The sequence below is a fragment of the Grampus griseus genome, assembly GCF_964374135.1.
Source record: "Grampus griseus genome assembly, chromosome: 14".
Classification (NCBI taxonomy): domain Eukaryota; kingdom Metazoa; phylum Chordata; class Mammalia; order Artiodactyla; family Delphinidae; genus Grampus; species Grampus griseus.
In genome coordinates, this window is record NC_139008.1 from 38,072,701 (window position 1) to 38,082,666 (window position 9,966).

The 9,966-nt window shown below is 55.9% G+C and overlaps 1 protein-coding gene across 1 annotated transcript; it reads left to right on the forward strand.

Moving 5' to 3' along the window:
* Positions 1 to 1,835: 1,835 nt before the first annotated feature.
* On the forward strand, positions 1,836 to 5,435 carry PTX4 (pentraxin 4; the record flags this gene model as incomplete). Its single annotated transcript, XM_082670971.1, is given in 7 exon segments — positions 1,836 to 1,976; positions 2,606 to 2,695; positions 2,697 to 2,916; positions 2,919 to 3,109; positions 3,111 to 3,243; positions 4,793 to 4,852; positions 4,855 to 5,435. Coding segments are annotated over 7 exon segments (1,416 nt in total).
* Positions 5,436 to 9,966: the final 4,531 nt, after the last annotated feature.

A 9,966-nucleotide genomic window follows, 5' to 3' on the forward strand; every position in this document is an offset into this window, starting at 1 on the left:
GGGCTCAACAGTCGCATGTGGCTGGGGCTCTGGTATTGGATAGTGCGGCTCCAGAGAGCCAGCGGACTACGTGCTGGGGCTGGGCTGGTGTGCAGGAGCAGTCGCCCAGCACAGGGGGTCAGGGAGGAGACAGGGGTCCAGCAACTCTGTATCCAGACTGACATGAGTCTCTTCACTCCAGCCTGCACCTCGCCCCAGCCCCCCACCATCCCTGGACACCCCCCAGCCTCTCAAACCTCCCTGTAATGGGCTGAATGGTGGCCCCCAAAAAGACACGTCCAAGTCCTAATCCCTGTACCTGTGAATGTGACCTTATTTGGAAAAAGGATCTTTGCGGACGTACCTAAGTTATGGATCTCAAGATAAGATCACCCTGGATTATCCAGGTGGGCTCTGAATCCAATGACTGGTGTCCTTGTTAGACAGAAGAGGAGAGACACACAGGGGAGAAGGCCATGTGAAGACAGAGGCCAAGGTTGGGGTGATGCTGCCACAGGAACAGCAGGAGCTGGATGAGGCAGGAAGGATCCTCCCCAGGAGCCTTCGGATGGAGTGTGGTCCTGCTGACACCTTGATTTCTGACTTGCGGCCTCCAGAGCCGTGGGAGAATGAATTCCTGCTCCCACCCCCCAGGGTAGTCATCGGGTGCAGCAGCCCCAGGACACCGACACGCTGCTTGCCCCTCGGGCTCCCCTCTGCAGTTCTCTCTGCTCCGCCGGGTCAGTTCTCCTTGCCTGCTCTCCTTGCCCTGTGTCTCCTTCAGGCTTTATTCCTTTGCTGCCATCAAAGTGACGCTTGAGGAGTGAGAGGAGACCAGCTTCTCTGCACAGCCGTCTTGTTTAACTGCAAGTCTTGGCCTTGACCATGGTTTTATCCTGCTCCCCTCACTGGGTCACAACTGTCCATGGACCTGGCCCTAGAATGAGGTCCCACGCCCCCTATTTACTTAGACAGCCTGTGTTTGTTTCCAGGGGCTGCTGTAACCAATGGCAACAAATAGGGGAGCTTAAAACAGCAAGAACATTTTTCCCTTGCATCTCTGGAGGCCAGAAATCCAAGATCAAGTTGTCAGCAGGACCACGTTCCCTCCAAAGGCTCCTGGGGAGGATCCTTCCTGCCCCGCCCAGCTCCTTGTGCTGCTGTGTCAGCTTCACCCCAGCCTCGGCCTCCATCTTCACATGGCTTTCTCCCCATGTGATCTTCTCTTTGTCTCAGAAAGACATTTTAGGACTCATATGGATAATCCAAGATGACCTCATCTCAAGATCCTTAATTACATTTGCAAAGACCCTTTTTTCAAATAAACTCCCATTCACAGGCACCAGGGTTAGGACTGAGACCTACCACTCAGCCCACTACACAACCTGGGCCCCAAGACAAATGTAAGTGGCTCCAATCCCATTTCCTTTGCCTTGTCCAAGGGCAAGAGAGGGGCCTCATCGGATCTGCTGTCCCTGATGCAGACTTGGCTCTAAGGACTCCCCGGCCCCCACTGGGATCCGTGTCCTGCTTCAACTTCTCTGGGAACATGAGTCCGTGTGGTCCTGCTAAAACAATCGCCCCTGTCTGCCTCTGAGCCAGCTGGACCAGAGCTTGCACCCAGTAGAGTTATTTTCCAAAGAAACTGTTCGCATCTGTTTTAAGCTTGTGTCCTTGGGAACCTCCAAGTCTTCAGAGCAAATGCCTTTTGTTAAGGTGTCAGGAGGTACCTGACTGCAAGCCAGAGAGGAAGAAGGAAAACCACTGCCCAGGAGAGGTGGGCAAGCGTGGGGGAGGCAGGAGCTCCAAGCAGATGGCTTCTCCTGCAGCCGGGGTGCCTCTCGCTCCTTCTCAGAATGGGCTGCCTGGGGAGGAAAACCCTGCCTTTCTTCCTCATTTTTGTGCCCATATATCTATGTGGGGCTTTGTTGCAAGAAACCGCACCTGAGAGGCAAAGAAAACCATTCCTTGAGAGGCTCTGTAGACTAGAAGCACAGGTGAGTATACCCACTGTTGGGGGCAGTAGAGTTTTTTTAACTGACACCAGACAAAGCACAGAAGTCATAGAAACAGTAGTAAGCTTCTGTGCTCTATGGGCTCAGCGTAGAGTTTGCAGGTCTTATCGGCTGCCTGTTTTCACCTATGGCTGGAATAGCAAAATGGGTTTGGGGAGTTTGTTCTAAAGCCGAGCCAGCTGAGGGTGGGTGGAGCTGGGGGCCACCTGAGGAGTGTAGCTGCAGGTGTGCTGGGATGGTGGGGGCCAGCCCGCTGGGCATGGGGAGCAATGTCCCGGGTCCCCCACAGAGCAGAGACTCCTGTGCGGGTCCGTGGCCAGTTCCCGGATGCCCTGCAGGCATCAGGGCTGCGCCAAGCACTCCCCACTTTGATCCCCATGCACAGCCATCTCGCTGGCAGTTAGGACCCTGAGGGTCGAGGGGTAAAGAGTGTGGCGCTCGGGGAGGGATGGGAGCCGCCTGTGGCACCCTCACCCACTGCAGCACAGACCTGGGGCTGTCTGCCGCTGCGAGCTCTAGCTTGGTGCGAGGGGGCTAGTGGCAGTGATCAGCCGCCTCACCACGTTGCCCTGAGGATCTAATCCCCAGGAGTGCCTGTGTCCTCTCTACAGTTTTGGAGGTTCCAAGAGGCAACCCTAAAGCACCTGCAGGGCATCGCCAGCAACTACAACCTGTCCTTCATCATGGAGGCCTGGTTCTTGGAGTCTGGCCCATGAGAGCCAGGCCGTGGCCCTGGCACTCAGCCAGCTGCAGGCCGCCATGCAGGGCGACCTGGGCCACCTCAAGACCTGGGTGTGGAAGACTCAGTGCAGAGGCCAGAAGGTGGACAACAGGCTGCTGGCCTTGGGCGCCGCCCTGAGTGAGAGGAGCAAGCAGCGCGCCCAGGAGAGGAAGGGGCAGGAGGAGCAGAGGAACGCCCTCTCTTGCTGGCCCTGGACGTGCGGGCCGTGCACGGCATGCTGGCTCGCCTGATGCCCCTCGTCCAGAGCCAGGGCGCCAGGCTGGCAGCTTTCAAGGGGCGGCTGCAAGTAGCCAGCCCTGGCACCGCCGCCCTGCGCATGACCCCGGCCCCACCTAGACCATCGAGCCCAAGCTCCCCACAGCTGCAGGCAGGCAGGCAGGCAGGCACCCAGAGCTCCGCCTGAGCTCAGGGACCCACCTCTGGACTTCGCTCGCTGTCTCCAAGAGACGCAGGAGTCCCCAGGCCCAGGCAGCCAACAGACGTGGCCCACCGAGAGCCCAGGAGAGAGTAAGCACCGTGGCCTGCCCTTCCCCATCAGTGTCCACTTTTCCCTCTGGTGCCTCCTTAGACCTCCAGTCCCCTCCAGGAGGACTTCTCCCCAGGCTTAGCGGAGAAGACACTGCTTTACACCCCACAAAACCCGCCCTCAAAGAAAGGAACCGTCCAGGTGATGACCTGCCTGCAGGTCAGGCCACCCAATGCACACACCAGTGAGGTGCTGCCCGCAGGCAGTAAATGCCCACTCAGAGTTGGTGATCACCCTGGTCAGGGCTGGTGGGGTCCCAAGGACGTCCTCAGCCGTAGCCAGCAGGAACCCTCTCTGCAGGGCCCTGGCCTGCATCCCATGGGGTCTGTGCCCACCAATGGAGGCCCCCCGGCCTTTGCAAAGCCGGTTCTGCTTTGCCACCTCTCATCTCCAGGTAAGGGTTTCTCTATGGCGGCACTACTGTACTGGCGTCTGGGGTCGGGTAGTCCCTAGTTGTAGGAGCGTCCAGGGCATTGAACGGTGTTAAGCAGCATCCCTGGCCTCCGACTACTAGATGCCCGCTCAGCTTGAACTCTCAGCTGTGACCAGGCTGCTCCCTGTCTGGCCTTGCAGCCCACAGGGCCCATTAATCTGAAGCAGGTCCCTCCCCATCTGTGTGGTTCTAGGGGCCTCACCAGTAAGACAGGGCTGACGGGCTGACCTGGAGGGCACCACCAGGGGTCCCGGGAAAGGGGGGCTGTAGGTTTGGGGGCCACCAAAGTTCTGACAACCGAAACTGTCCGCAGACACTGCTAGATGTCCCCCAGGGGCACAGTCATCTCCAATTGAGGACCACTGCCAAAGATTATGACAAAAGCCCCCAGGTGAAGAGAGGAGGTGGGGGCTGGCCACAGAACGCCCTCCACCCTGGAACCCAAGGGGCCAGTGGCCTAGAAATGTGCGTTCCCTGGCTCTGCCCCCAGCTTCTGGCTGGGTGCCCCACCCCTGCCCCGCCTACTCTTCTGGCAAGCAGATCTGGCAGGAAGTCTGGTCAGCAGGAAGCCCCCAAAGATGTCCATGTCCTGGTTCCAGACCCTGTGGATGTGTCACTTCACGTGACAAGAAGACTTTCCGGTGTGATTAAGGATTTTGAGATGGGAGCTGATCCTGGATTATCCCGTGGACCAGTGTCATCACAGGGTCCTTATAAGAGGGAGGCAGGAGGCTCAGTGTCAGGGATGCAGATACAAGGGCAGGAGCAGACATCAGAGGGCAGCAAAGGGCTTCTCCTTGGAGCCTCCAGAGGAACCAGCTCAGCCCACACTGTGATTTTAAGCCCGGGGAGACCTGCAGGGACTTCTGACCTCCAGACTGTGAGATGCCAAATTTGTGTTGTTCTGAGCCACTGTGTTTGTGGGGATTTGTTCCAGCAGCCACAGACACTCATCCAGGGCCCCCTGCTGGTGAGGAGTGTGGCTCAGCCAGGTGTCCTTCTTCTCAGTCCTCCCACCGGTAAGAGGCTGATCACGTGAGAATAAGTGAGCCGCTGCCCCTTGCAGTGTGGGCTGACTCTCGCCCCTCTGTTTCTAGTTTGCAACGTGGGCCCTGCACTCATCTTTCCGAACGCGTCCACTGTGAATGTGATCTTCTTCCGCCCGGCTTCTTCACTGGCCTACGGGCCCTGTCTGTCTGCAGCTGGGTCTGCACAGCCTTGGGCCACCTGGGCACCCTCCTCTCGTACACCAGCAAAGAAAATGACAAGCTGGTTCTGCATGGCCGAGACTCCCTGCCCCCCGGCTCCATCCACTCTGTGATTGGAGACCCGGCCTTCAGGGAGCTGCCCCTCCAGCCACTGCCAGACAGCTGTTGGCACCATGTGTGTGTCATCTGGACGTCCATTCTGGGCCTGGGCAGGTACTGGCTCCACATGGGCCGAAGGCTAGTGGCCACTGGCTCCCGCTTTGGGGAAGGCTATGAGATTCCTCCGGGGGGCTCCCTCATGCTAGGCCAGGAGCACGAGAGCATTGGGGGCGGGTTTGATGGCCCTGAGGCCTTTGTGGGGAGCCTAGTAGGCCTGGCCATATGGCACCGGGTGCTGGTCCCCAGGGAGGTCTCAAACCTGGCCACTGGGAAGGAGTTCCTGATGGGTGCCATCCTAACACTGGCCAACGCCGCATCGGTAGACGGATTCGTGCAAAGGGTGAACTGCACCTGCCTACAGCTCTGTTCCTGAGGCCTCGCTACACAGCAGCTGTGCTCACACGGTGGGCCGGCGGGAAGAGCAAGTCTTCAGCCACTCTCGGCCACCCCCGACCCCAGCACACTCCATAGAGGGCCCCCCACCCACACTGAGGATCAGGCTGCTGCCTCCGGCCTGGGCCAGGCACACCTGCTCTCTAACATAAGATGTGGGTATTCCACAGGGTGGGGGGAGGGCCCACAGGCAGAGCCGGGCCTCAGGATCCCCACGACTGCATTCTTTCCCTCTCTGCGGCATTCTTACACCAGCCAACACCCCCCCATAGTAGGAAGTCATTTCAACACAGCCCAACTTGCCACATGGCAGAGCTGCGCTTCAGCTCTGCCTCTCCTTGGGCATGGGATTGGGGCAACCACAGGCTGGCTCCTGGAGAACTCTTATTTTCCTTGCATTAACTTCTGTGGTCCTCTCTCCATGTGGCTTGAGAAAGTTTCTCTTTGACTGCTCCTTGTTCCAACATCTCTCATGAGAAGGGCTGGGGAGTCCATTTCCTGGCCCCACAGCTCCTTCGCCCTGGGGGTTCCATCAAGGTTCTGTAGCAGCTGGTAAGGCCACTAGAGCTGCTGGGAAGGGGGCCTGCAGAGGGAGCAAGCTACTCAGAAACACACATTAAGGATGGGTGGGCAATGCTTTTTTTTTTTAAATTATTTATTTTTAGCTGCATTGGGTCTTCATTTCTGTGTGTGGGCTTTCTCTCCAGTTGCAGAGAGTGGGGGCTACTTTTCATTGTGGCGCGTGGGCTTCTCATTGCAGTGGCTTCTCTTGTTGCAGAGCACGGGCTCTAGGTGTGCAGGCTTCAGTAGTTGTGGCACACAGGCTCAGTAGTTGTGGAGCACGGGCTTAGCTTCTCCGCGGCATGTGGGATCTTCCCGGACCAGGATTTGAACCCGTGTCCCCTGCATTTGTAGGCAGATTCTTAACCACTGCGCCACCAGGGAAGCCCGGGTGGGCAATGCTTTTAAAGAGTCTGTATTGGGGTATAATTTACATACTATGAAATTCACCCATTTTAAATGTGCAGTTCAAAGATTTTCAGTAAATTTGTCGAGTGTGCAACCATCATCACGATCCAGTTTTAGAACATTTCCATTGCCCCCCCCAAGAAATCATGCCTGTTGGGGTCACTCCTGTCCCCACCCAGCCCCTCCCCCAGCTCTGCACCCACTCACCTGCTTTCCGTTTCTGTGGATTTGCCTGCTCTGGACGTTTCACATAAATGGACTCATTCACTGTGTGATCCTTGGTGTCTGGCGTCTCTCACCGAGTATCGTGTTTTATAGTTTCATCTGTGTTGTTGTGTGTCAGTGCTGCGTTCCTTTGTATGGCTGAATGACCTTATGTTGTAATGGACCATGTTTTGTTTTGTTTGTTTTGTACATCAGTCAATGGAAACTTGGGTGGTTTCCAGTTGGGGGCCCTTGTGAGTGAAGATTCTGTGCACAGTCTCATGTGAAGGGTTGTGTAGGCATATGCTTCTGTTTCTCTTGAGTGGATACCTAGCCATGGAATTGCTGGGTTGTACGATAGAATCATGTTTTTTTTTAATATTCTTTTTTTTTTAAGCAAATTTATTTATTTTTATTTTATTTATTTTTGGCTGCATTGAGTCTTCGTTGCTGCGCGTGGGATTTCTCTAGTTGCGGCAAGCGAGGCTACTCTTCGTTGCAGTGCACGGGCTTCTCATTGCGGTGGCTTCTCTTGTTGCGGAGCACGGGCTCTAGGCACGCAAGCTTCAGTGGTTGCGGCATGCAGGCTCAGTAGTTGTGGCTCCTGGGCTCTAGAGTACAGGCTCAGTAGTTGTGGTCCACAGGCTTAGTTGCTCCGTGGCATGTGGGATCTTCCCGGACCAGGGCTCAAACCTGTGTCCCCTGCATTGGCAGGCGGATTCTTAACCACTGCGCCACCAGGAAGTCCCCAATCCATTTTAAAAGTGAGGAAACAGGGACTTCCCTGGTGGTTCTGTGATTAAGAATCCGCCTGCCAATTCAGGGGACACGGGTTCGAGCCCTGGTCCGGGAAGATCCCACATGCCGTGGAGCAACTAAGCCCGTGCACGCCACAACTACTGAGCCTACGCTCTACAGCCCACGAGCCACAACTACTGAGCTCACGTGCTGCAACCACTGAAGCCTGCATGCCTAGAGCCCTGTTCACCACAATGAAGAGTAGCCTCCGCTCGCCAACTAGAGAAAGCCCGCGTGTGTCAACGAAGACCCAATGCAGCCAAATATAAATAAATAAATTAATTTTTTTAAAAGTTGGAAAAGATAACTTTTTAAAAAAAAGTGAGGAAACAAACTAGAGAGGTCTGACGGAACCGCGAGGGGCCTGGTTTCAGCTCTGCATTGAGGAGGTGGCTGGAGGGCACTGCTCCATGGAGAGGGGCCTGAAATCAGTCTCTGGGGCCTCTTAGCAGTGCTCCCATCTCTGCAGAGCTGTCTGTGGCCCCAGCAATCCCAGGCCTTCAGCTCAGAGACTTGGCCAGCCACCACCTGCCCGCCCCCCAACCCCCACCCCCACCCCCACCCCTGGTCTGTGAGTCAAGGTCAGGGGATGCATCCTAGGTCTGGAAACACCCCTGGGTGGCCACGGGAAGGTCCTGTAATCACGGACTTCTGCTTCCCCTGGCACTTCCCCAGGACGCATCCATCTTCATGGAGAGCTGCCCTTCTCAAAGCGTCCTCTTTCCCAGGATCCTCTGGCCTATTTTGGAGCCCTTGCTCCGTCTCATTCTATTGAGGTGGGAGAGATGACATCTTTTGGGGGGAAGACTGTTAATTTGATTAGGAAGTGTTTCTTGAGGTCCCTAGCACTAAAAGACCACACAGGGTATTTCCCACCCTCCCCTCCCCCGCTTTCGGGTGCTTACAACACCATGGGGGACCCAGGATATTTCACTTCTACAGCAGCATTTCTGCCAAGGTTCACAGACCCTAAGACAGTGGGTATTTGGCAGAAGCATCATGGCTGTGGGCGGCCAGCCGCATCGCATCTGAGAGTCTCCACGAGGGCAGGGCAACCTGGGAAAGGGCTTGGGGAGGAGCTTCGTGGGAGCTCAGGTCGATAGGAATTTGGAAAGGGCTGGCTTGTCCAGCTGAGGAGTCTGGGCTCTGTCGAGGGCAGCCCATCCAGGTTTTGAGCAGGGGAGTGTGAGCACGCATCTCATGTGATCCACCATCCCCACTGAGTGAGTGGCATGAGCCACATCCACCTTGAACCCCATCAATCCCACCTTTGACCTGCGTCTGCTGCGTTCCTGAGTGGGGGGAGGACAGAAGGATCCAGAGGGGCTTCCCCAGCACCACCCCTCCGTCCCCGGGACTGTTCTCACTTCCCCATCGCTGTGTGCAGCTCTCCTCCTGCCTGGACGGTTTCACGCAAACCACACTCGTCCACTTTGTTCAGTCAAACCAGCCTGGGACCAGCCCTGAGGCTCGTTGGAGCCGGTGCCAGCTTCACTCTGCAGCCTCCAGGCCCTCCTCCACAGCCAGGGCCATCACATGCTTGTCAACATCCCTCGAAAGGGCAAAGCCAGGTCACACTAAGGAGAAAACACCTTTTCTGAAAGAACGTTGTTCTTAGTATTTTCAAAAAATTGTTGCACAGTGATCGTGGGAAAACTTAATCCTGTTGGGCTTCCTTCCTCTTATTTTAGTTTCAATTTTGGTTTTATTTTGAAATATGTGGAGGAAGAGCCTATAAAGAACTTCTAAAATCTTTTTATTTTGAAAAGTTTCAAGTTTAAAGAAAAAAGTTACAAGAGGACTACATTGCACGTCATTTATATTTACCCCATATTCATCACCTGCTAACATCCTACCACATTTTCTTTCTCCCGCTATCGGTAGCTACGTATTGTGATTACCATTAGCTTGTGAATCATCTGAGACTACGTTGCAGACATCACATCACAACCCCTGAATATCTCAGTGTATGTCTACTGAGAAAAAGGACTTTTCTGATATGACCCCCAGACAAAGATCACCCTTGGGGGACTGGGCGCAGCTATAACACCGCTATGTAATGTACAGTGCAGATCCAATCTTTGCCAATTGTCCCCAAAATGCCAGGCCCACGAGCAGCCTTCAGTTGCCCATCTCTTTATCTTCCATCCAAGGCAGTCACTCAGTCTTTCTTGGTCTTTCGTGACGCTGACACTACGGGACGAGCTGGCTAGCTGTTTAGCAGGTGTCCCTCAATTTGGGTTCATCTGCATTTTCCCCCTGGGATGGGATCAGTGGAGCGTTTTCCGCAGGAAGGCCACAGGGCTGTGTTGTGTCCTCAGCACAACCGTTTGCTACGTGGTGATCGGGCCTGACAGGCGAGTCCACCAGGCGACGGGACTACAACTCCCAGAAGGCCGCGCGCGCGCGCGCGCGCCCCGCAGCCGCCGCCGGGGCACGCGGGTGCCGTCTGGGCCACGTGACGGCCGTCCGGGTCACGTGGCCGAGGCGCGGGTCACGAGAACAAACACGGCCAAGGCGCTGCCTGGCTGGTCCTCTGC